Raw genomic sequence first — 26,753 nt, 5'->3', positions numbered from 1 at the left:
GTAGCATGCCACGACAGCGTGGACGTGAACCGTATGTGCAGTTGACGGACTTTGAGCGAGGGCGTATAGTGGGCATGCGGGAGGCCGGGTGGACGTACCGCCGAATTGCTCAACACGTGGGGCGTGAGGTCTCCACAGTACATCGATGTTGTCGCCAGTGGTCGGCGGAAGGTGCACGTGCCCGTCGACCTGGGACCGGACCGCAGCGACGCACGGATGCACGCCAAGACCGTAGGATCCTACGCAGTGCCGTAGGGGACCGCACCGCCACTTCCCAGCAAATTAGGGACACTGTTGCTCCTGGGGTATCGGCGAGGACCATTCGCAACCGTCTCCATGAAGCTGGGCTACGGTCCCGCACACCGTTAGGCCGTCTTCCGCTCACGCCCCAACATAGTGCAGCCCGCCTCCAGTGGTGTCGCGACAGGCGTGAATGGAGGGACGAATGGAGACGTGTCGTCTTCAGCGATGAGAGTCGCTTCTGCCTTGATGCCAATGATGGTCGTATGCGTGTTTGGCGCCGTGCAGGTGAGCGCCACAATCAGGAATGCATACGACCGAGGCACACAGGGCCAACACCCGGCATCATGGTGTGGGGAGCGATCTCCTACACTGGCCGTACACCTCTGGTGATCGTCGAGGGGACACTGAATAGTGCACGGTACATCCAAACCGTCATCGAACCCATCGTTCTACCATTCCTAGACCGGCAAGGGAACTTGCTGTTCCAACAGGACAATGCACATCCGCATGTATCCCGTGCCACCCAACGTGCTCTAGAAGGTGTAAGTCAAATACCCTGGCCAGCAAGATCTCCGGATCTGTCCCCCATTGAGCATGTTTGGGACTGGATGAAGCGTCGTCTCACGCGGTCTGCACGTCCAGCACGAACGCTGGTCCAACTGAGGCGCCAGGTGGAAATGGCATGGCAAGCCGTTCCACAGGACTACATCCAGCATCTCTACGATCGTCTCCATGGGAGAATAGCAGCCTGCATTGCTGCGAAAGGTGGATATACACTGTACTAGTTCCGACATTGTGCATGCTCTGTTGCCTGTGTCTATGTGCCTGTGGTTCTGTCAGAGTGATCATGTGATGTATCTGACCCCAGGAATGTGTCAATTAAGTTTCCCCTTCCTGGGACAATGAATTCACGGTGTTCTTATTTCAATTTCCAGGAGTGTAAGTACGCCTGGTGACTGAATGAGATATGCCTCCTCGCCCGATTTAGGTGTTCATATGAACGTGAACGTGATACTCCCAAGGAAACTGTGAAAACATAATAGTTGGTCTCATAAGCTGCAACAAATGAACGGAAAAGTTTCACAATTACACAGTTTCTCTGTGATGTGCCAGAAAATATGTTTTTACCTTTTTTAAGTTGCGTTTCATTTTGGGAGTTTTGACTCTTGAATTCCTTTGTTGTAACTCAGTTCACATCCGCTTATTTGTTGTTTTAATTTCTGTGAGACGTCTATGTGGTATTTTGGCTCTTCTTACAATTTGTCACATTTGCTTGCGACGGTAACGTATTCTTACCACATGATTCGTATTCTGTAAGCGATGTGTAGTATGATAATTGCCAAGACTACAGAAAGAGAACAAACATTTAGTGACCGGACGGACATTGATAATGTTGTGGAAATAAATAAATAAATAAAAATAAAAGGTACGAAGCTGCTAAACGTTCTATTAAAAATGTTGCCGGTGAAGGAGTCCTTTGCGAAGTAATTGCGTATTTGTGATTACAGGCTGTCACTGATTACAGTATGAAATATTGTCCTGGCTATTGCACATGTATTTCAAACTCGTTTTAGATTCAGTTCCCATTTCACTGGCCTCAAATTTCACCCATGGCCTATCTTAACAGGGGGTAGAGCACTGCTTCAGTACGTCATATGTTCAGTTTACTGCGAATTCGTCATATAAAAATAGGTGTTGCAAGTGTCGTCGTCGCATTTGCATGCAATACTGCACTAGTCTGTGCAGTGAGTTATGAATTTCTTCCAACACAAGGTATTATCTCGTAAGTCTTGACAAGACTGTAAATTAGCTGCTCTAGTTCTTCTCCCGCATCAAAGTGCTGTACACTTTGAGATGACATCGGACAGAAAAACCCAGAAGATTGAGGTCAGGTGAAAAGCCAAGGTAGAGGTGCTGCTCCACCTATCCATCTTGGACCATTATGTCGTCTTACACCAGTATCAATATGTGCCGTTGGTCCATTATGCATCTGACACACTTCTAAACTGTGGGCCTACGGTGAAATTTGAGTACAATTTGATGGAGACATAATCTAAAAGATCACAGTTCATATACATTTGTACTAACCATGACAATATTTCATACTGAAGTCAACCACGGCTCATAACCACGAGTTCGCACTCACAAACGGTTCTTTGGCGGAACCATGTTTACTAGAACGTTTTTGCTTGTAACATTTTCGCCCGCGTCAGTTTTCATCATTAATTACGATACATGCTGTATAAAAGTGTCCCATGTTGTTGTGCATGGTTCAGCAGTCAGCTAGCCTGTCGTGAGTGAGCAGTCATTATTCATTTCTGCCGCAGATATTCACCTGTTTGAGATGATTAATTAGTTACTGACAATTCTGATACAACAAGTACAGTTGTTATTAAACGGCTGTATAAAGAAGCATCCTATATTTTCTTTTAAAAGATCAGACACTGTCCGTTTCCTTAATTAAGAGCTACAATTCTGAAGTACTAACGACAACTGTGAAAGTGAGATTGCCAGCAGAGCTGGGGCGTTGGAAGTGGCAGGATGAAAACAGCGGTTTAAAATGGATCTACCACGTTACAGAGTCGTAGGTAGGGTGGATGTCAGCTTACATTCGTTGGAAGAATTCGCAGGAAATGTCGGCTACCCACAAAGGACGTAGTTTACAAACCCGTCGTTCGACAAATACTTGAGTACTGCTCGTCAGTCTGGGATACGTACCAGATAGGATCGATAGAGGAAAGAGAGAACATCGGAAGAAGGGCTGCAAGTTTCACCGCAGGTTCATTTAGTAAGCATGACAGCGACACTGATATGTTCATCTACCTCTAGTGGCAGACGCTACATCAGAGGCGTTGTGGATAAATATTTGAGTTACTGTTAAAATTCCATGAGCGTACGTTCCTATAAGAGTCAACCAATACATAGCTTCGTCTTACGTACATCTCGAGACATGACCGCGTGCGTATAATTAGAGAGATTAGAGCTTATACGGATGCTTACCAAGACTCATTCTTCCCGCGGACCATTCGCGACTGAAAGAGGCTCAAATGGCTCTGAGCACTATGGGACTTAACTTATGAGGTCATCAGTCTCCTAGAACATAGAACTACTTAAACCTAACTAATCTAAGGACATCACACACATCCAGGCCCGAGGCAGGATTCGAACCTGCGACCGTAGCGATCCTTATATCCTCCTTTCAAGACACTTTCCATTCCATTCAACTGCTCTTCCAGATTCTTTGCTGTCTCTGACAGACGCACAATGTCATCGGCAAACCTCAAAGTTTTTATTTTTTCTCCATGGATTTTAATACCTACTCCGAATTTTTCTGTTGTTTCCTTTACTGCTTGGTCAGTATACGGAATGAATAACATCGGGGATAGGCTACAATCCTGTCTCACTCACTCCCCAACCATTGCTTCCCTTCCATGTCCCAAGACTCTTATAACTGCCATCTGGTTCTTGCACAAATTGTAAATAGCATTTCGCTTCCTGTATTACCCCTGACACCTTCAGAATTTTAAAGAGAGTATTCCAGTCAGCATTGTCAAAAGCTGTCTGTAAGTCAACAGATGCTAGAAACGAAGGTTTGCCTTTCCCTAATCTATCTTTTAAGATAAGAAGCTGAACATATACTGTGATAGTTCAGTATTGAGAAGAACGTTTTTGGGAAATAATAATTCTAATACTAAAGGGTAAAATTTTTCTCACTTCTGAAGTGAATATTATGCTCATCTTTCCTCTCCTAATAATTACTGTATAAAATGCAAGCAAACAGAAGACAGGTTTTTGAATGATAGGTAGTACTGTGCAATCGCTGTTTAATATCACGGTCTTCTGGAATGAACAGATTCTCTTTTGTGAAAGGCGAAATTTTGTGGAACTTGCCCTACCGACACAGAGTATCGTAGCTGTTCAGAATCGTATCTGTTTGACTTGCTCTTCAATAACAGCGTCAAGAATTTTTCAGAGTTAAATTACGATGCAGATCTTGAAAAGGTGTTTCTTACGCTGGCTGTTAAGAAGAACTTTAACCTTGCGTACGCTCGATTGCACTCAGGAGACGCCACGCATTACTGAAAAATTAATAATTTACTCCTTTTCAGCCAAGAAGATAGTAATTAAGATCCACAGCACTAAATATTTTATTTTCGATGGAAAGGTCAGTTTCAGTTTTCATATTCAAAAGTAACACCAAAGGACAGATTTATTGAAATCATTTAGCACTAGGAAGGAAAGAAGACTTGGTAAGAATAGGGAACAGTAGTTACAATTAATTTTGCAGCGGAAAGTTTCGAGGCTGCCTGTCTGTTTGTTCTTTTTGCTCTTATCAGGAATACTTAATAATTTTTCTAGTGGCTATGTGAGAGTCAGTAGAAGGTAAAGTAGAGGCTGCTTTTTTTTTTACAGACTTTCGGAATGCTTTTGACTCAGTACAAGATCATAGCTTATTCATGAAGAAATGATATTATGGGATATCAAACGAAGTTTGTTAATGGCCTCAGGATTTCTTCATAGGGAGGACGGAACATTTTATCCTGGATGGAGAGACGTTGACAGAGCAGAAATGGAAAGATTAGAAATTTGCTTTAAATGTTCAGAAATGTAAAATTTTGCATTTCACAAAACAAAAACAAAGTAGGAGTATGCTGTGACTACAGTATCAATGAGTCACTGCTGGGATTGGTGAACGCATAGCTTGGTGTAACAGTTTGCAGGAACATAAAATGGAATGATCACATTGGCTCAGCCGGCAGGTAAAGCAGGTGACAGTCTTTGGTTCACTGGCAGGGCACTGGGAGAATTGAGTAGTCTACAGAAGAGACTGCTAACAAAAAATTGTGGGACTCATCCTAGGACGGTGTTCCGAATCAAGCCAATTAGTACTAAAAGGGAATATTGAACTTACACAAAGTCCCATGGGATATTGTTGCGGGAATGCTGAAAATGAAGTTATAAGAAAGACACCAGCTTTTCTATGGATGGATATTTGCAAAGTTTCTACGGCCAGTAGTAAGTGAGTAATCTACCACATCTTTATTTGGTTTCTCCCGCCCTCGTCTCCCATACAGATCGCGATACATGGCTAGACAAATTGCAACGTACACAGAGGTATTTAAAGAGTCATACCTCCTCCGCGCCATACGGGAATGGAACAGAAATAAATCATTTTATGAACGACTCTCCGCCATGTACTTCGCAGTGATTTGCATTGTACATTGTCTCACAAAAAAAGGTGAAGCACCTAGAAAGCATGGTGCAATGTCAATGTAACATAGTACACATATGCGCCTTCGGTGAATATGTAAATGATTAGAGTTGAATTCTATGTGACAAGCAGAACCGAAACCGACTGCATTAGGTTGTTCGTGTTTAATGATGTTACCAGACATGGTAGGTTGTATAAGGGATGTGAATACCCTCAGATGTTGAGTGATCACTGTGAAGGACGTGGAGATGCCTCATACTCGTGTGAAACAACGTTATCAGTATCTGACAGTTTAAAAAAGGCCTCATTGTGCGCCTCTATTTGGCCAGCTGGTCGAATCATGCAATATCCAGATTTGCGGGTCATTCGGATGTGTGACTGGCCCAATGTTGGGCTGCATGGGAACCTGAGAGTGGGCACAGTCGTCGCAGACTTTCTGGTTGGCCACGTGTGACCATCACAAGGGAGGGTCGACATATTGTGCACCAAACAAATCTTAATCGGACATACCGATCAGAAAGATTTTCTCCGCGTCAATCAGGCACGTATTTGAAAATCACCGATCATTCGAAATCGACACCCTTCGTTTCTGACCCGACATCTTGCAAAGCCTTGGATCAAGCCTATAGTATCATTTCATAACTTGAATTATCGCAGCCTCTGCATGACAAGGTAGTTCCCCAGTCTGGTAGCTGCTGCAACCCAACCAATAGTGCACGATAACACAAAATTTTACTGGGAATTCATTACTTGATGTCGGATGGCGGTCATCGGTGGGAAAGAGTTACTCTTTACGTTTGAGCTCAGAAACTGCAAACTATGTAGTTTCCCACAAAATATGGAAAAATTGCAAAAAAGGAATAATTCGAGAGGCTGTGAAATAATAAGCACCAAGGCGGTTCTGCTGAAGTCACAGTACATGTACATGTATACTCCGCAAGTCACCTTAATGTGTGTGATGGAGAGTACCTTGTGTGCCTGTGTCACTCTCTCCCTTTCCTCTTTCAGTCACGAATTGTCCGCGGGAAGAATGATTGCTGATAATCATCCGTATAAGCTGTAATCTCTCTAATTATACGCACGTAGTCTTGTGTCGAGATGTACGTAGGAGGAAGCTATCTACGTATTGGCTGACTCTTCTAGGAACGTACGTTCATGGAATTTTAACAGTAAATCAAATTTTTATCCACAACGCCTCTGATGTAGCGTGTACCACTAGCTTTACATGAACATATCCGTGTCACGACAACACAAATGGCTGTGTATGGGTGGTGCCGTGACTCGGAAGCATGGACTGCTCATGAATGGCGTCGCACTGTGTACCCAGGTGACCAAGGTGACAACCTGGTGTGAGGTGGCACTAGTCCAACATTTTGGACGGTAGTGTTACAGCTGGCGTAAGGGGAGCCATGGTGTATGACTTCAGGTCGCAACCGGTAGTGACTGAGCAGAGTCTGACGGCTCAACAGTAGGTCATGGACATCCTGCATCTTCATGTATTAGCTCTCCTGCAACAGTATCGTGGTGCAATTTTTCAGCAAGACAATGCTTGTCCTTACATGGCACATACTACTATTAACTGTCCGAATAATGTTGAGGTACTCCAATGGCTAATAAGATCCCCAGATTTGTACCTGATACGTTCAAAATGGTTCAAATGGCTTTGAGCACTATGGGACGTAACTTGTGAGGTCATCAGTCCCCTAGAACTTAGAACTACTCAAACCTAACTAACCTAAGGACTTCACACACATCCACACCCGAGGCAGGATTCGAACCTGCGACCGTACCAGCGGCGCGGTTCCGGACTGAAGCACCTAGAACCGATCGGCCACTCCTGCCGGCTCCTGATAGGTCATGCATGGGACCATTTCTGACGTCAGCTGCGTCCAAGTGCCAGTATCCAGGACGTGGAGGACCATTTAGAGCAGTTGTGGACCAGTTTGACTCAAGAGAGGATACAATGGCTTTATGACCCGTTTCGCAACTGAACCAGTGCATTCGTCCAGGACGGAGCGACTGCAGTGTCGTACAGATAATTAGGATTATACGGTCAAGTTATTTGTAAATTTGACTAGATTTCGTAATGACTGTAATAACGTCGCATATTCTCTCGACCAGTGAAGTTTCATCCCTTAATCTTTTTTTGCTAGACAGTGCAGAGTGGGTGCGGCACGCTTACCTGCCGTAGCGCGTGTCGGCGTCGGGTGGCTGGTCGCGGCGCTCGAGCGAGATGGCGTAGCCGAAGTCCTTGTCGTGGAAGGGCGCCGTGGACTCGGTGCGCGGCTCGTCGTCGTCGCTGGGCTCGTGGGCGGGCAGCGGGCCGCGCGCGCGCTCGCCCGGCGGGCCGCCCTCCTCCTCGTCGTCGCCCAGGTCGGGCAGGTTCTCCTCGTCGTCGGCGAACTTGATGTCCGTGAAGCGGTGCAGCCAGCGCTGCCCCACCGGGCCCTTCTTCCGCGCCGGCGGCACCTGTTGCACAAGCGACGACTCAGGGCTCAGCCGCGCACCGGAACCGCCGCCATTGTTCGCTGCAGCGCGTTCACACGCCGTGTGGCAAGCGCGCCTAATCTGGCAGACGTGGTTACTCGTATGTCACTCTGCTCGCGGGAAAAACGCGGCAGATTGCTCCTGGTGCTGTCAGAATGAGTTGCGAATAATACCGTTTCTATTACTTGACGCTTTTAAAAAAATGATTTCATTGTTTCATGACATATTTTAGCTGATGTCATCATTAGATGCTTAATGAATTAATTAAGGAAAAACTAATATATACAGGGTGGTCCAAAAGTTCGGAAACACCCTGATAAAATCAAAAGGCAAAAGCAAGCAAGGAAACAGAGGCCCTACACACGAGAAACGGGAAGGGGGAAACTTTATAGGCTATGCCACCAACATGGCGACCATCTTGGAAGCCGCCATCTTGGATTCAACTCCAAAATTTCAAATGGGAATGTGGTCATGTAACATATCAAACACATAGATAATTTCACGAGAAAAACAATGCCTTTGTTATTTTAAACATAGTTTTATTCATTCTCGTGTTATAGCCAATTACTTGTGGCAGCAGTGGGACGCTCGGCAACATCAGTATTACGTAGTGAGAAGTCATAAAATGGAGTCTGAAACGGTGCAAAGTGACTATCCCATACCTCATATGTTACATGTGTTTAACTGTTAGGTATCATTTACTCATGCTAACGTCTTAATCATTGTTTCCTCATTTAAAGGTTACAAAATGTCCTTAATACATGAGGAACGCATTGAAATCATCTTGGTATCAGGAAAAAGAAGCACACGCGTCATTGCTGAGGATTTCAACAGTTGTTACCCAACCAGACAGCCCATCATTCACAGCGCAATTGCCAAGCTTTTGGCCAAATTCCGAGCAACAGGTTCTGTCGCAGATAAACATAAGGGTGCAAGACCAAAATCCGCCACCCATGAAGCAACAACAGTGAACGTGTTGGCATCATTTAGCAAGAGTCTGCAACGGAGTACTCGTCGCCTGTCACGAGAATGTGGGGTTAGCCATACCTCCATACTGCGAATTTTATCGCAGCACAAATGACACCCGTACAAAATTCAGCTGCTCCAACACCTGAACGAGGATGATCCAGACCGTCGGGTAAAGTTCGCAGAATGGGTGACACAGCAGCTGCAGATAAATCCACGTTTCCCCTATCAGGAGCTGTTCAGTGATGAAGCCAGTTTTTTTTATCAATGGTGAAGTGAACAAGCAGAATCACAGATACTAGTCTGACACAAATCCACACTGGATTCATGCTTCCAAAACGGTCGACTCACAAAAAGTGATGGTGTGGTGTGGTATGTGGGAGACCAAAGTCGTTGGACCATTTTTCATTGATGGTACATTAACAGCCAACGGTTATCTGTGGTTATTGGATGAAGAAGTGTTTCCCTCGTTGTTATCGGAGGACGGGAAATTTTCGGAATTCTTCCAGCATGATGGAGCCCCACCACGTTATGGGCACAATGTGCGAGCATGCGAGATGTGCAGTTCCCTCAAAAGTGGATTGGTCGAAGGGGTGTTGTGGAGAGGCCACGACATTCACCAGATTTGACTCCTTTGGATTTTTATCTTTGGGGTCAAGTCAAAGCACTGGTTTATTCTGTGAAAATACGGGATTTGCATCATCTAAAGCAGGGCATTGTTGATGCATGTGGTCAAATTCAGCCAGATGTGTTGTTGAAAGTTCATCAGGACTGGGTTCGGAGGATAGCATTAACAATCCAACATAATGGACAACATATCGAGCCGTTCCTATGAATGTTGGTGGTCTCTCGGGACTGTGTAATGTCTCTCCGGCACATAACACACATGCTGCCGAGCCTCCCACCACTGCTACATGTAACTGGCTATAGCCCGAGAATGAATAAAGCTATGTCTAAAATAACAACGGCATTGCATTTCGGGTGAAATTCTCTATATGTTTGATTTGTCACATCACCACATTCCCATTTGAAATATTGGAGTTGAATCCAAGATGGCGGCTTTCAAGATGGCAACCATGTTGGTGGCATAGCATATAAAGTTTCCCCCTTCCCGTTCCTCGTGTGTAGGGATTCTGTTTCCTTATTTGCTACTCCATTTGGATTTTATCAGGGTGTTTCCGGACTTTTGGACCACCTTATATGGTGGTCAGAAAATGTCTGAAACGCTTGTCGTGATGTTGTAGGGCAGATTGTACTGAGACATAAATGTTAAGAAAAAAATGCGATACGTTGCGCCGTTTCGGAATTATTTACCATTGAATTTAGCCAATAAGGTCGTTGCGCGCGCGAATTCAATTTTCTGTTAACCAAACAAAGCACTCGTTAGGTAACACCGCCCCTGGCAGGCCGCTTGAATGTGAGCGCGCGACGCCCCGATAGGCTACATTCAGTGCTTAATAACTCGGAAACGGTGCAACGTATCGCATTTTTTTCTCAACATTTATGTCTCAGTACAATCTGCCCTACAACATCACGACAAGCGTTTCAGACATTTTCTGACCACCATATATATATATATATATATATATATATATATATATATATATATATATAACGCCCCTATCTATGGGCTTTATGCAGCTCGCAGTCCCTTCAAAAACAACGCGCAAGCTTTTCGTATTCTCTTGCTCGCTCGGCGATTAGCCCCACAGAAAAGATGAACAGGACCTTTTTGTAGGAAATTCAATACACTTAACTTTTGTACTGAGATACTTTTGCCGGCTGGGGTTGCTGTGCGGTTCTAGGCGCTACAGTCTGGAACCGCGTGACCGCTACGGTCACAGGTTCGAATCCTGCCTCGGGCATGGATGTGTGTGATGTCCTTAGGTTAGTTAGGTTTAAGTAGTTCTAAGTTCTAGGGGACTGATGAACACAGCAGTTAAGTCCCATAGTCCTCAGACCCATTCGAACCATTTTTTGCGATACTTTTTCGCTAGAGGCAGCAGTTTTTGAGTTATTCAAGAAAAACGTACAAAACTGACCTTCAAGCATGTTTGTCAACTGAAAAACAGTGGCCTCCAATGAAAACATATCCCAGCACAAAATTTGACGACATTTAATTTTCTGCAAAAGATCCTGTTCATGTTTCATGTAGGACTAATAATTTGCGCTTAGTGAGTGAGAGTGAGAGAATATGAAAATTTCGTATGTAGGTTTTGAAAGTATTGCCGGTTGCATAAAATCCATAGGTAGGAGCAGCTGAGTCAACTGTTATGTATATGAGAGCTTTTTTTGTCAAGGCCTGGTCTGTAGTTAAATTAAAACAACAGTGAAAAATCCAATGATCCTTTGCACAAATGTGTTGCGCAGTGCGCGGTGGTCTCGCGGTTCTAGGCGCGCAGTCCGGAACCGTGCGACTGCTACGGTCGCAGGTTCGAATCCTGCCTCGGGCATGGATGTGTGTGATGTCCTTAGGTTAGTTAGGTTTAAGTAGTTCTAAGTTCTAGGGGACTAATGACCACAGCAGTTGAGTCCCATAGTACTCAGAGCCATTTTTTTTTGTTGCGCAGTGTTTCAAGTACGATCGTGGATCGCGTTACGTCGTATTTTTCTGTCCTGAGCGCACAGTGAGCACATAAAAAGGCATAGAACAATATAGTGTTCCGCCAAGCGTGAAGTGCGTTCTGTCATTTGATTTTTTCACGATGAGTGGTTCCACCTGAATACAAGCAGCCCGCAGAACGTAAATGTCATGCGCGACAGCATGATGTGGCATTGGTGCAGGAACTTTGAAGCAGGTTGTACAGATTTTTATGAAGCAGGTGGCCAGAAAAAGATGCGAATGTCAACCGATGATCTTGTTCAGCGAGTGTATGAGACAATTCGAGAAATTCGTCTACGAAAGGTAATTCAGTACCTGCAAAGAGGAATGATGTCACAATGCATTGTCCTTCTTGTGGCAAAGCTCGGCCGCACACTGCAGCTGAAACAAAGACGGTCCAGCAGAATTTTTGATGAAAAGTTTTTGAGCACTCTCCACCTCCGATTTTCATCTCTTTGCTCATACGCACAGGTGGCTACGAGGACAGAGTTTCGGCACAGACAACGAGCTGTACTCGAGCAAAGAGAGTTGGGAGAAAGTATGATGAGGGACAGTTGGTGACACTCTAGGACAAATGTCGAAGTCGGAGCAGTGACTATGTAGAGAAGTAGCTGGAAGGTGCAGCTACATGCCACAAACAAAAGTTTTTGATTTGCATTGTGGTTTCCATTTCGCGACCAATTTCACCTTCGGGGAAAAAAATAGCTTACGTATATACAGAGTATTTCAAAGCCTTCGTATCAAACGTCTAGGGACGATAGATCACATCACGAGCAAAAAAATTTTCTTAGAGACAAAAATCTTCATGGTGCCTTCTGGCAACGATAGGCATCTTCTAATATTGGGTATGCCCCAAAGAGGGAGCAGGATACAGACGCACTGCAGCATGCATATGCAGTATGTGTTGCCTTGATGCTAATCATGGGCTCTGAGTTCGCGATTCGCTTCTAAAATATATTCCTTAATGTTTTCGTATTGAAAATCACTCTATCAGTTAACTGAGGTAAGTAATATGCAGATGCAGCTCATATGGTTAGTAGACTCAGCTATTTCGAAAAAATTTCGTCCTTGTAAAGCTGACGAATCCTATAAAAAGGATCCACAGGCCTAACGTGCACTTACTGGTTGTAAAACAGATGTCTGTGTAAACTTTACCTCACACCTTTGTGGGTTTTAAGGACATAAAACCCGGAATAAATAGTTTTATTTGTCTGGCGTTCTTACTACGGAACTACTGTGCTTCTGAGCGGTAAGTTTAGATCGAATTGTAAACGACATACGCTTTTGCATAAGTTTACAAGAGTCTTTTTTCTTTCATTACTCACGAGGGGGAAGTTTAAAGTAATAACGTTAACGAAATAGTCATCTAAGCAGATGGTGTAATATCCCAGCCAATGAAGACCAAATAACGTCAACTATGGCAAATTATTCTTGTAGTTGCAATTTTTTGTACAGTGGTTGGAGGGAGTACTATGAATAACGTTGTAAAAGTCCTGACCGAATCGGGGGTGAGTGGGGGGGGATGCCTTTAAGCGACGCTTCTGTACGCTGTCCTTGAATAACTCGAAAAACCGTTACATTAAATTTCCTGCGTAGAAGGTACTATTAATTTTTTCTCTAGAACTAATAGTATGCGCCGAAAGAACGATAGAACATTGAAAACCTTGCACGACACGAATGTGCTGTACCTCAGGTGGTTTTTGGAGGAACTTTGAGTTTTCCTGACGTGATAAACTACAAGAGTCCTATATCAAATTGTTCGTCTCAACTTCCTCTATACCACTGTGGTATGTTGCAAACAGTTATCGTTTACACACACAGACACATCATGCATATAAACACACACACACACACACACACACACACACACACACACACACACACACACACACACACACACAAGAAGTCGACACATACGACAAAAAAGACCAGAGCTCAGAAGTTCATGTGAGATGTTATGTGGGTTAATGAAGTCACATTGCACCAAATTTCACCTCAATTCTGTCCATCGCCACAGTGGACGCGTCACAAGTGGGGAAGGTTGTTGTACCCTGTCTTACCCATATTTCGCCCTTTGTTTTGACGTCTCCGCGATGGTGGTTAGAACCGCAACGCCCAGCGTTGAAATCACACGGTTTTCTTATATGTGGCCGAGAAAAACGTTTCAGACACACCGCTGCTCATACTCCGCACTAAAAGGACTTTGTGGATAGCATTAAGGGATTCAATGAAACCACCTCTTCCCTTGAGACGTTTACTCTCACATATTTTGCTGTCGAAAACGACAGTTCACAGTTCGATGAGCGACAGAACGACGTTCTTGACAATTATCGACATCGCTGACCCCCTACAGACGCTTCAACCCTTCTCTAAGGACATCGTTGATCAGAAACACCACTGAATGTGATAGCATCCTTTTGGAGTGCAGTGCGACTGCAGTTTTTCTCTAATGTACAGTGTAGAACCACAAGCGACTGTTTCTCGCCCTCCTAAGGTTTGATCATGGACGGGTGATACATTGACAAAAGCGTGAATGAAAAGGCGAAGGGCCCCTCTAAGACTCTCCCCCTCCCCCCTTCGGTAATACCCTCAGGACACACATTCACATTTCTTGAGCCCGTGACGGGAGTACGAGAGTCCTCGGTGCCTGGTAGTAGACAACTACTTGGCACCTCTCTGCTCCGGCATGCCTACTTGCAGGTGGCTACGTGGATTCCTCGAGGCCTTAGAATAAGTCCGATCAGTTGATACCTTCTTCAGTTAGTCGCGTGATAAAACTCTTTCTTCCCCAGTCCGGTTCAGTAACTCCTCATTAGTTATTCCACTACCCATCCAATCTTTAACGTCCTACTGCAGCTCCGCATTTCAAAAGCTTCTCTACTCTTCGTATCTGAACTGATTATTGTCCCCGTCTCCGTTCTGTACAGGGGCACACTCAAGAAAAAACCTTTTGAAAATATTTCCTAACATTTGAATTTACTTATGTTGTTGTTGTGGTCTTCAGTCCTGAGACTGGTTTGATGCAGCTCTCCATGATACTCTATTCTGTGCAAGCTCCTTCATCTCCCAGTACCTACTGCAACCTACATTCTTCTGAATCTGCTTAGTGTAGTCATCTCTTGGTCTCCCTCTACGATTTTTACCCTCCACCCTGCCCTCCAATACTAAATTGGTGATCCCTTGATGCCTCAGAACATGTCCTGACAACCGATCCCTTCTTCTGGTCAAGTTGTGCCACAAATTCTCTTCTCCCCGATCCTATTCAATACTTCCTCATTAGTTATGTGATCTACCCATCTAATCTTCAGCATTCTTCTGTAGCATCACATTTCAAAAGCTTCTATTCTCTTCTTGTCCAAACTATTTATCGTCCATGTTTCACTTCCATACATGGCTACACTCCATACAAATACTTTCAGAAATGACTTCCTGACACTTAAATCTATACTCGATGTTAACAAATTTCTCTTCATCAGAAACGATTTCCTTGCCATTGCCAGTCTACACTTTATATCCTCTCTACTTCGACCATCATCAGTTATTTTTCTCCCCAAATTTCCAAACTCCTTTACTACTTTAAGTGTCTCATTTCCTAATCTAATTCCCTCTGCATCACCCGACTTAATTCGACTACATTTCACTATCCTCTTTTTGCTTTTGTTGATGTTCATCTTATATCCTCCTTTCAAGACACTATCCATTCCATTCAACTGCTCTTCCAAGTCCTTTGCTGTCTCTGACAGAATTACGATGTCATCGGCGAACCTAAAAGTTTTTATTTCTTCTCCATGGATTTTAATACCTACTCCGAATTTTTCTTTTGTTTCCTTTACTGCTTGCTCAATATACAGATTGAATAACATCGGGGAGAGACTACAACCCTGTCTCACTCCCTTCCCAACCACTGCTTCCCTTTCATGTCCCTCGACTCTTATAACTGTCATCTGGTTTCTGTACAAATTGTAAATAGCCTTTCGCTCCCTGTATTTTAGCCCTGCCACTTTCAGAATTTGAAAGAGAGTATTCCAGTCAACACTGTCAAAAGCTTTCTCTAAGTCTACAAATGATAGAAACGTAGGTTTATCCTTCCTTAATCTTTCTTCTAAGATAAGTAGTAAGGTCAGTATTGCCTCACGTGTTCCAACATTTCTACGGAATCCAAACTGATCCTCCCCGAGGTCGGCTTCTACTAGTTTTTCCCTTCGTCTGTAAAGAATTCGCGTTAGTATTTTGTAGCTATGACTTATTAAACTGATAGTTCGGTAATTTTCACATCTGTCAACACCTGCTTTCTTTGGGATTGAATTATTGTATTCTTCTTGAAGTCTGAGGGTATTTCGCCTGTCTCATATATCTTGCTCAGCAGATGGTAGAGTTTTGTCAGGACTGGCTCTCCCAAGGCCGTCAGTAGTTCCAATGGAATGTTGTCTACTCCGGGGCCTTGTTTCGACTCAGGTCTTTCAGTGCCCTGTCAAACTCTTCACGCAGTATCGTATCTCCCATTTCATCTTCATCTACATCCTCTTCCATTTCCATAATATTGTCCTCAAGTACATCGCCCTTGTATAGACTCTCTATATACTCCTTTTAACTTTCTACTTTCCCTTCTTTGCTTAGAACTGGGTTTCCATCTGAGCTCTTGATGTTCATATAAGTGGTTCTCTTATCTCCAAAGGTCTCTTTAATTGTCCTGTAGGCAGTATCTGTCTTACCCCTAGTGAGATAAGCCTCTACATCCTTACATCTGTCCTCTAGCCATCCCTGCTTAGCCATTTTGCACTTCCTGTCGATCTCATTTTTGAGACGTCTGTATTCCTTTTTGTCTGCTTCATTTACTGCATTTTTATATTTTCTCCTTTCATCAATTAAATTCAATATTTCTTCTGTTATCCAAGGATTTCTACTAGCTTTCGTCTTTTTATCTACTTGATCCTCTGCTGCCTTCACTACTTCATCCCTCAAAGTTACCCATTCTTCTTCTACTGTATTTCTTTCCCCCGTTCCTGTAAATTGCTCCCTTATGCCCTCCCTGAAACTATGTACAACCTTTGGTTCTTTTAGTTTATCCAGGTTCCATCTCCTTAAATTCCCACCTTTTTGCAGTTTATTATGTTGTAATCTACAGGTCATAACCAATAGATTATGGTTAGAGTCCACATCTGCCCCTGGAAATGTCAAATTCGACATAACAAATTTCTATTTTTCAGGAAAGCTTTTCTTGCGATTGAAAATGAGCACACTTCATACGCCGCGATCGCAGTGCAGCCACTTTTATTGCTCGAAGATGACGGGTTTTAACAGTCTTATGCTACCATCATCTAGTATAAAGGGAAAACAATGATAATAGGTGGTGAGGGGGGGGGGGAGACACTACGGTTCATATGACGGATATATAAAATATACAATAGTCCACGTAACTTCTGCAAGTTGCTATAAAATTGCCATGTTACATTTGTAAGTAGGCTGTTTAGGTTTTTTTATTGGTAACGCCGCCGCCACGTAGCGCTCTGTATAAAAATCACTGGCTGTGCCGTGTGCAGTCTGTGGCTGGTTTGCATTATAGTCTGCCATTGTAGTGTTGGGCAGCGGCAGCTGGATGCTAACAGCGCGTAGCGTTGCGCAGTTGGAGGTGAGCCGCCAACAGTGGTGGACGTGGGGAGAGAGATGGCGGAGTTTTGAAATTTGTAAGAATTGGTGTCATGAACTGATATATATATATTATGACTATAAAGGTAAATACATTGTTTGTTCTCTATTAAAATATTTCATTTGCTAACTGTGCCTATCAGTAGTTAGTGACTTCCGTAGTTTGAATCTTTTATTTAGCTGGCAGTACTGACGCTCGCTGTTTTGCAGTAGTTCGAGTAATGAAGATTTTTGTGAGGTAAGTGATTTGTGAAACATATAGGTTAATGTTAGTCAGGGCCATTCTCTTATAGGCATTATTGAAAGTCAGATTGCGTTGCGCTGAAAACTATTGTGTGTCAGTTTAAGCACAGTCGTGTATAATTTTTCTAAGGGTATTTCTACAAGGTCTACAGTGGGTCTGCATCTCTGGTGGCCCACCAATACCGTAATCTCTACCAGGACTACAATGGGTCTATTCTGTGATGACCTACCTACCAATATTCTTCTAAACTTCGACTGACTCTACTGTGGGTTTGCTCTGTTGTGGCCCATTACCTGTCTGCATGTCAAGAGTCAGCACTGTCTTTCCGTTGGAAGGACAACACTACTTCTTCAAGACTGCATGGAAATCCACTACTTCCGTGTGCATTTTCTTTTACTACTCAGACGTTGAGAGAAACACTGCAATTTTACTTTGATGAATGATCAGGACTGTCTTTATGGACTGTGAGAAAATTTTAGCTTTTGACCAACATTGTATCGATAAGTGTGTGCATTTCATTTCTTTGTCATTGTAATTATGAAAAAAATTTTCAAATCTGTATTGGCCACTGCCCAAAACAATTTGTAAATTTTTTGTGGGGAGCATGGGGGCTATGTAAGTAGGCTGTTCAGGTTTTTTTATTGGTAACGCCGCGGCCACGTAGCGCTCTGTATGAAAATCACTGGCTGTGCCGTGTGCAGTCTGTGGCTGGTTTGCATTGTTGTCTGCCATTGTAGTGTTGGGCAGCGGCAGCTGGATGCTAACAGCGCGTAGCGTTGCGCAGTTGGAGGTGAGCCGCCAACAGTGGTGGACGTGGGGAGAGAGATGGCGGAGTTTTGAAATTTGTAAGAATTGGTGTCATGAACTGATATATATATTATGACTATAAATGTAAATACATTGTTTGTTCTCTATTAAAATATTTCATTTGCTAACTGTGCCTATCAGTAGTTAGTGACTTCCGTAGTTTGAATCTTTTATTTAGCTGGCAGTAGTGACGCTCGCTGTTTTGCAGTAGTTCGAGTAACGAAGATTTTTGTGAGGTAAGTGATTTGTGAAACATATAGGTTAATGTTAGTCAGGGCCATTCTCTTGTAGGGATTATTGAAAGTCAGATTGCGTTGCGCTAAAAACTATTGTGTGTCAGTTTAAGCACAGTCGTGTATAATTTTTCTAAGGGGACGTTTCACGTTACATGAAATCAAACATAAAAGGAACTCCCCACGTATACATGCCTTGATAAAAATCCAGTTGGTAAAATACACGAAAATGATGAAAAATCACGCAGGTAATATGCTCGTATCGTCCATGCAAGATAGTGGCGTTCATCATTCTCAAAGCCTGACGCGCAGCCCCACGCTCCCGGCGGAGTGTTGACATAGAGGTGGCAGACCCGCTACGAAGTTATCTATTTCGCAGCTGGATAGCGTGTGTAGTACATGCTAAATGATCACATGCGGTGATCGCAAGAAATGGACAGTGGGGCACAAGAAAGGAAACTGGATTTGTCTAAATGTCCGATATAACAATTAGGAATGCCACCTGGCCACACATGAAATTACCATGGGCCTACGCCCCATGTAAAATCTGTAGTAATTAAGTAGTGCTTGCTTACTGACAGTGCGAAGGCAACAGTAACAACCGTAAGCTCATCCACATGAGTGCTGAATGGAATCTGTTAAACTTCGGTTACACGATACATTAATCAAATCTAAAGGCCGTAGATTCAACTAAATACCTAGAAATTACTGTTGTGAACAACTTAAAATTGGAAACAACACACAGAAAATTGTTGGGGAATGCGAACCAAAGACTGTGTTTTATTGGCAGGGACTTAGGGGATGCAGCAGATCTGCTAAAGACACTGCCTACACTACGCTTGTCTGTCCTCTTTCGAATAACTGCTGCGCGATGTGGGATCGTTACCAGATAGGGTGAGAGGAGTACATCGAGAAAGTTCAAAGAAGAGCAACAGTTTTGTGTTATCGAGAAATGGGGGAGAGAGTGTCACGGACATGATACACGACACCATTAAACAAAGGCGTTTCTCTTTGCGGCAGGATCTTCTCACGAAATTTCAATCACCAGCTTTCTCCTTCAAATGCGAAAATATTTTGCTTACGCCGACCTATATAGGAAGAAACGACCATCTTCATACAATAAGGGAAATCAGAGCTCGCATGGAAAGATATAGCTGTTCGTTTTTTCCGTGCGCTATTCGCGAGTGGAATAATTGAGAACCGTTGTGAAAATGGTTCGATAAACTCTCTGCCAGGTACTTAAGTATGATTTGCAGAGTATCCAAGTGAATGTAGATGTTGATAAACCGCTCTGGCGCGAGCGTGAATGCTAAACCGGCCAGACCTGGAGGGGTCCCGCGAAGTATCCCCATGAAGAGAAAGGGGTAGGGGGAGCTGCGCGCCAGTGCTTGTTATTGCTAGCCTGCATTTTATACCCTCTCTACTTTGGACATCATCAGTTACTTTGCTGCCCGAACAGCTAAACTCATGTACCACTTTTAGTGTCTCACTTCCTAATCTACTGGAATTCCCTCAGTAGACATTTGCAAAAAGATGACGAGGTAATTTTCGAGGTGGAACATTTCCTGTACAACCAAACTGAAGACTACCCCATCCAAGATCGTCCATAGGCAAAACCTGTCTTTGAATAAATAGAGAAGCGCTAAATCCATCACCTAGTTTCATGGACTCAACTTGACGTTTTCCAAGTGTTGATTCAAACTTCATAACTACTTTCAGTACTGTACACCTGACGCTACAGTTCCACGCTTTGACATATGAGCATTAGTACAAAAAGCCGTGTGTCGTTTTGTTGACATACCCGGGCTACATTTCATGTTATTTTATCAGAAATATAGATATTTGTGTAAATAAATCCACGTAGTGTGGTGACAAAATATGATACGCATCTTTTATGAGGTATGACATCTTAATTTTCTGGAGACGATCGTGATATAAATACGGAGTGTTCAAAACACCTAGGGACACAAGTGTAGTGTCGCCACCTCTCCCCCTCCCCCCTAAAAAAAAAAACAAACAATTCAGATCTCCGCCCTCATCGGAAAGGTGGCTTTCAGCTTCTTTTCCGACGTCCGAGGTCCGATAATTATCGAATTCTTCGAGCACGAAAAAAACTTTGACGTGTATTGTGAGACATGCCGTAGCCCTCGCAAATCAATCAAGAGCGAACAGCTCGGGCAGCTCACGGAGGGACTGATTCTGCTTCACGTTAAGCGCGTGCACACAACTCCAAGGTCACGCAGAGTATAATGTCCAAGATCAAGTGAGAGAAATTGAGCATCCACCATACAGCCAGTACACGTCGCCCTGCGACTTCCATGTTTGTCGTCAGCTAAATAAACATCTAAAAGGGAAGCGCTTCAACTCAGACGACGTATTGAAGGATGTAGTGGAGAACTTGCTTCTGTCACAAACACAGGAATTCTTGTAACAGGGAATCCTACGAATCGTAAAACAGTGGAGTATCTGTGCTCAGGTCTCTGGTGATTTCTTTTGAATATAGAGTTCAATTATACCCACAATGTTATTTCGTACCTTTTCTTTTGAACACCCTTATATGTTCGTTAAAATTTGTTTAATACCACATACGACAACATTTGCGTGGAAAACCCCAATAGGTGGGTGGGTCATTCGTAACTCTTAGAAGTGCTTCGGTTAAATACGTACAGTACGGTTAGATAAGAGCAGAACAACTCGTGACTTCGGCTGTGCTGACCAAGCTCCACGCTAAAGTAACTGATAAGATCTACAACCTCACGGTGTTTCAATAAAACGTGTCCGCGGGTATTTACTAAAGTTACAAGTGATCAAGTGATACGCAGTGTGGCTGTGGTGGGGTTACCGTAAGTTGCGGTGAATTCGTCGCGCAGTCCTGAATAGGAAAACCGCGCTCGTAACCGTACTCGACTGACAATTTGAAAAAACCCTCTCGTTAGGTGCGTGACACTTGGATCTACTGAGATGGGCTATTCGGAGATTGTAAGCTCGTTATTTTCTAAAACAAATTAGTTGACCAATCTCGTTCTATTTTTTTCACCCTAAATCGTGAAGTACCTGTTAAAGCAGCCGAGAGTTGGCAGTTTTCTATTGTATTACATGCTGTCTAATTTCACTCGTATTGATTACATAACACAGAGTTACTCAAGTTGCACTAAATACTGTACATAATAAGCAGTGACATGGAATGACTGTTCATCGCTTTCACTCAACTGCAGGAAGGCAGTGTTTTCAGTTTTAAACAGAAAAGAAAATCTACAGAAGACAATTGAACAACACCTTTATGTCAGTAAAAGAGTTCATACGCGGCGAGAGTGGGATGTGTTTGTTTTCTCTTTTGAGGGCAAGAGCGACGTATCTCAGCGTACTTATGTTCCACAAAATCGTTTTTTGGATTATTGAGTCACTGGAAATTGGTGTTATGTCCCCGTACTAAGTAATATGCTGCCCAGTGAGCACATCAATCAAATACAAAACAAAAACACTTATTTTCTAAAAAAAGTTCTCAGTAAATACAATTACTTCAGTGCTACCTTTACAAAGCAAGGACTATTCCTTGTTTAGCATATGAAACACCAGCTAACACATCAGGAAGACAAATTTACTGCATTTTGTCAGTATACAAAGGCAGAAAAGCAAAGACTTCATAATAAATGTGTATGGACAAAAAGAACAGCAAAATTCAGGTTAAAGACCGCAACGAGAAGACACAGTCTTTCTGGAGCTATAATGTAGCGCAGACTGTGAACTCGTCACCTTCAGTCCTAGGAAACTGGGTCGACAGCAAACATCTGTTAATAGCCGACGGGGAAAGGCTCTTGTACTGCCAGGAGGTTAATCTTATCCCTTTTTGCTCTAGGCTATTCGTATTCTGCCCCTGACGCGTCTATTGAACATAGTGTACGGAAAGAAGTTTGGCCACGATTCAACAAAAATACGGCATCCGAGTACGTTACGTCTTCTGTCGACATTTAGATGGACAGAAAGCATAGCTTCAAGTAAGTGTGTGAGCTGGTTAATAAAACTGTGGACATACACTCCAGTGGCCGGATGCGTAACAGAGTCCTAGAGTAAAGGACACTTATGTTGGCTCACTGTTGTAGGTGGAGTATTGTACAATATTGCGCAATCACACACCCAGAATAATTTAACGGAAAGCCAGAAAAATTTTTCTTAAGCTTCGTTAAAGCTTAAGAAATAAGTAGAAATATAAAAACAGAGAATATCTTGACCTTATAACTTTGACGACGGGATAATTTAAAAAACAATTACTGACACGAGTATTAAGGTGCGACATGTGCAGAGCAGGAGGAGACTTATGCCACTACTGAATAGGTCGTTAGATCAACTGGTCACGCGCTGTTCAAAAATACTTATTTACTGACGCGTTTCGGGCAAAACCCATTATCAGAACATCTGTTCTGTGCGCGAACGAGTTAATAAATAATAATTTTTGAACACTATTCGCCCAGCTATTCTGACGACCTATCCAGTAGTGGCATAAGCCTCTTAAAGACAAAAGTGTTGACACGTCTCATTCATGATTACAGTAAATTAAAAAATTTTAATCGTCCTTTGACTTTAAGAATATCTGACATGAAAGACATGTTTTGTGACTGTCGGCTTTTCAAATTGATGCCGGCCGGTGTGGCCAAGCGGTTCTAGACGCTTCAGTCTGGAGCCACGCGACCGCTACGGTCGCAGGTTCGAATCCTGCCTCGGGCATGGATGTGTGTGATGTTCTTAGGTTAGTGAGGTTTAAGTAGTTCTAGTTTCTAGGGGACTGATGACCTCAGATGTTAAGTCCCATAGTGCTCAGAACCGTTTGAGCCATTTTTCAAATTGATCTCGCAGGACTGAGTCTATTGTCATCTGGTTAGCGGTCTGAACGAGTGTGTTCAGTGTCCTACACTATTTCGTTCGGCACGAGGAGCTACGTCTCTTATCGATCCTAATACCTGAACTGTATGCAACCAGAACAGCGAGAAGATGGCTTATACTATGTTATACGTGCAAACTGCGGTACACGATGAATCGATTTTCAAAGGTAAATTGCATAAACATATGGAAAAAATATTATATTTTCAGTCAGCAGTGGCGGCACTCTTTCAAAATTAACAGAGCTGTCACATTTCTTTCGTAGCCCGAGCACTCACCCAGAGTCGTAGCAGACTCTCTCTCTCTCTCTCTCTCTCTCTCTTTCTCCCTCTCTCTCTCTCTCTCTCTCTCTCTCTCTCTCTCTCTCTCTCTCTGTATTTCAGTATGAAAATCCTCAACCTTTTAATGCAAGTTATCTGTTTACTGTGTCATGGATATGATCGAAAAAGCGATCTAATGATTTCCAAGAGATGTGTGAAAGCTGATGTACTGTCGTGCTTGAAAGTGTCCGAACGACCGGAATTGCCTTCCACCTGATTTGTATGCAACCCACATAACATAACTGTCTTGCAGGCACCCCAAAGTATTTCGGCACATTCGTCTGACCACGTGGTTACTGCAAGAGTCCAGTAGAGAACACTGTTCTGTACAAGTCTAGTTGCAAATTTATGCCACTATAAGCTATAGCTTGAAATGATATGATGAAAGTTTAGTGCCGAACCACGATTCGAACCCAGACATGCTGTTTTCGTGGGGAGCTTGAGGAATTTGGAATCTTGGGCCCTTCAGTCTGGAACCGGGAGACTGCTGCGGTCGCAGGTTCGAATCCTGCCTCGGACATGGATGTGTGTGATGTTCTTAGGCTAGTTAGCTTTAAGTAGTTCTAAGTTATAGGGGACTGATGACCACAGATGTTAAGTCTCATAGTGCTCAGAGCCATTTGAACCATTTTTGAATCTTGGGGAAACAACGAAACGATGGAACTATATCGTCCTGAAGGCGTCAAACCCCGCGAAAGGGAATATTTGAGTTCGAATCGCATTCCAGCACTGATCTTGCTTCCTGGGTAGCACACAGGACTTCAAGTAGACACAAACAATATCGAGGCCAAAAAATGTTTCAAATGGTTCTGAGCACTATGTGACTTAACATCTGAGGTCATCAGTCCCCTGGAACTTAGAACTACTTAAGCCTAACTAACCTAAGGACATCACACACATCTATGCCCGAGGCAGGATTCGAACCTGCGACCGTAGCGGTCGAGCGGTTCCAGACTGAAGCGCCTGGACTCGCCCGACCACACCTACCAGCATATAGAGGTCAAATGTGCGAAATATATTGCTATTGTATGACGTTTTGGGCAGACTCGTTTCAAATAAACGTTTTGTCTGTTAAGGTAGACTTTCGTCATGATGGTCGACTTCGGTTCATTGGGAGAATTTTAGAAAAGAGTGGTTCGCCTGAAAAGGGGACCGCATATAGGACGCTGGTGCGACCTGTGCTTGAGTACTGTTCGAATGTTTGGGATCCGCACCAGGTCGAATTGAAGGAAGACATCGAAGCAAGTCAGAGATGGGCTGCTGGATTTGTTTCCGGTAGTTTCGAACAACACATTTTTGTTACGAAGATGCTTTAGGAACTCAAATGGGAATCCCTGGAGCGAAAGCGACGATCTTTTCGGGAAACACTATTGAGAAAATTTAGAGAACTTGCATTTGAAGCTGACTGCCAAAGGATTCTACTGCTGCCAACATACATTGCATGTAGAGACCACAAAGATAAGATTCCAGAAATTAGGTCTCATAAGGAGGCATACAAACAGTCGTTTTTCCCTCACTCTGTTTGCGAGTGGAACAGGAAAGCAAATGACTGGTAGTGGTAGAGGATACCGTCCGCCACGCACCGTATGGTGGCTTGAGGATCTGTGTAAATGTAGATGTAGGTCATTGTAAATCGTAAATCATTCGTAGTAGAACGTGCATAAATGACAGCGTTTCCTAATGACTTATTGAAATGTTTGTCCGGTGAAGAACAAGAAGCTAAACGTTTGAGGACGAAAGTTTAAAAGAATAAGCGCTGTAGGGATTGCTTTCCAGCTCCTGGCTAGGTTATTTAGTGATTCCAACAGAGTGTAGACGGATGTTCTCGTATAGCAGCAACATTTGATGCAGACTCTTCTTATATGATGAGCGCAAGGCGTCTCAATCGTTGCCAACAGATAGTAACTCCGATGGACACATCCGTGGAATAAAGTTCGTTAACACAAAACACTTGACGGATGCAGGTTCGAATCCTGCCTCGGGCATGGATATGTGTGATGTCCTTAGGTTAGTTAAGTTTAAGTAGTTCTGAATTCTAGGGGCTGATGACCTCAGATGTTAAGTCCAATAGCGCTCAGAGCTATTTGAACAAAACACTTGTCTAGTGCCACCAGGTGGATAGCATTGCATTTTGTAGACTCACGTTGGCCTTTGCTCCAGATATTTTTTGTTAATGCCAAACATTATATTCTTTATATGAAGTTGACACATGGTGGTTCAAATTCCCGTTTCGTCATCTTGATTTAAGTTTTCGGTTATTTCCTTAAACAGATTAAGGAATATGCTGGAATCGTCCCTTTGAATATAAACAGTTAGTTTCCTTCCCAATCCATTTTCTGCTTCCGTCTCTAATGACTTCGATGCAGACGGAGGTTTGATCCTATTCATCCTTTCTTCGCTTTCTTTCCAAACATTGACCACTGAATGCAAGACTCTCGCGACGGTTAAATGGTCGCACATCATCACATTTGCCAATAGTTTGGTGTACCCTAGCGAAAAACCGTAAAAAATGTCTTTCATGAAAGACCATTGGTCTTCTTGTATGTGGAAAATAAATCACGTCGAAACGATCCTACTTCAAATGAGAAACTATTTTCTGACGTTATTACTTCGATGCAAAAAAGAATGGTTCAAATGGCTCTGAGCACTATGGGTCTTAACTGCTGAGGTCATCAGTCCCCTAGAACTTAGAAATGCTTAAACCTAAATAACCTAAGGACACCACACACATCCATGCACGAGGCAGGATTCGAACCTGTGACCACCAGACTGCAGCGCCTACAGCCGCTCGGCCAGAGCGGCAGGCACTTCGATGCATTTACCCCGTATACGGCAGAAATTTTTCCAACTGCCTCCACTGCTGTAACGCTCTATTAGATACATTTCACACTTCGTTTCATAATCCGCAAGCCACTGTGTTGCCAGTTCATGCAAGTGGCCGTTATGTGATTTTACTCCATGGTTACGAAATCAACTCAAGAGTACGTGTTGGATAGCCGATTCGCTTGAGATTAGTGATAGAGACGAACTACGAAACGAATGCTTTGAACGGACTCTGATTAACCCACCTCCACGGATATAGAATTCTCATCCAACGTGGAGCATCCTTCGTTACGAC

The 26,753-nt window shown here is 43.4% G+C and overlaps 1 protein-coding gene across 1 annotated transcript in view; it reads right to left on the bottom strand.

Moving 5' to 3' along the window:
• LOC126274082 (microtubule-associated protein futsch) overlaps nt 1-26,753 on the bottom strand; it is a 255,151-nt gene that overhangs the window by 115,952 nt on the left and 112,446 nt on the right. The window contains exon 3 of the mRNA XM_049977084.1: nt 7,638-7,924. Within this exon, the coding sequence (XP_049833041.1) occupies nt 7,638-7,924 (287 nt within the window). The remainder of the gene's footprint in view (nt 1-7,637; nt 7,925-26,753) is intronic.

Source organism: Schistocerca gregaria, chromosome 1 (assembly GCF_023897955.1).
Source record: "Schistocerca gregaria isolate iqSchGreg1 chromosome 1, iqSchGreg1.2, whole genome shotgun sequence".
Lineage (NCBI taxonomy): Eukaryota > Metazoa > Arthropoda > Insecta > Orthoptera > Acrididae > Schistocerca > Schistocerca gregaria.
The sequence above is the reverse complement of the archived record's forward strand: the minus strand, read 5'-3'. Positions and strand labels throughout refer to the sequence as shown.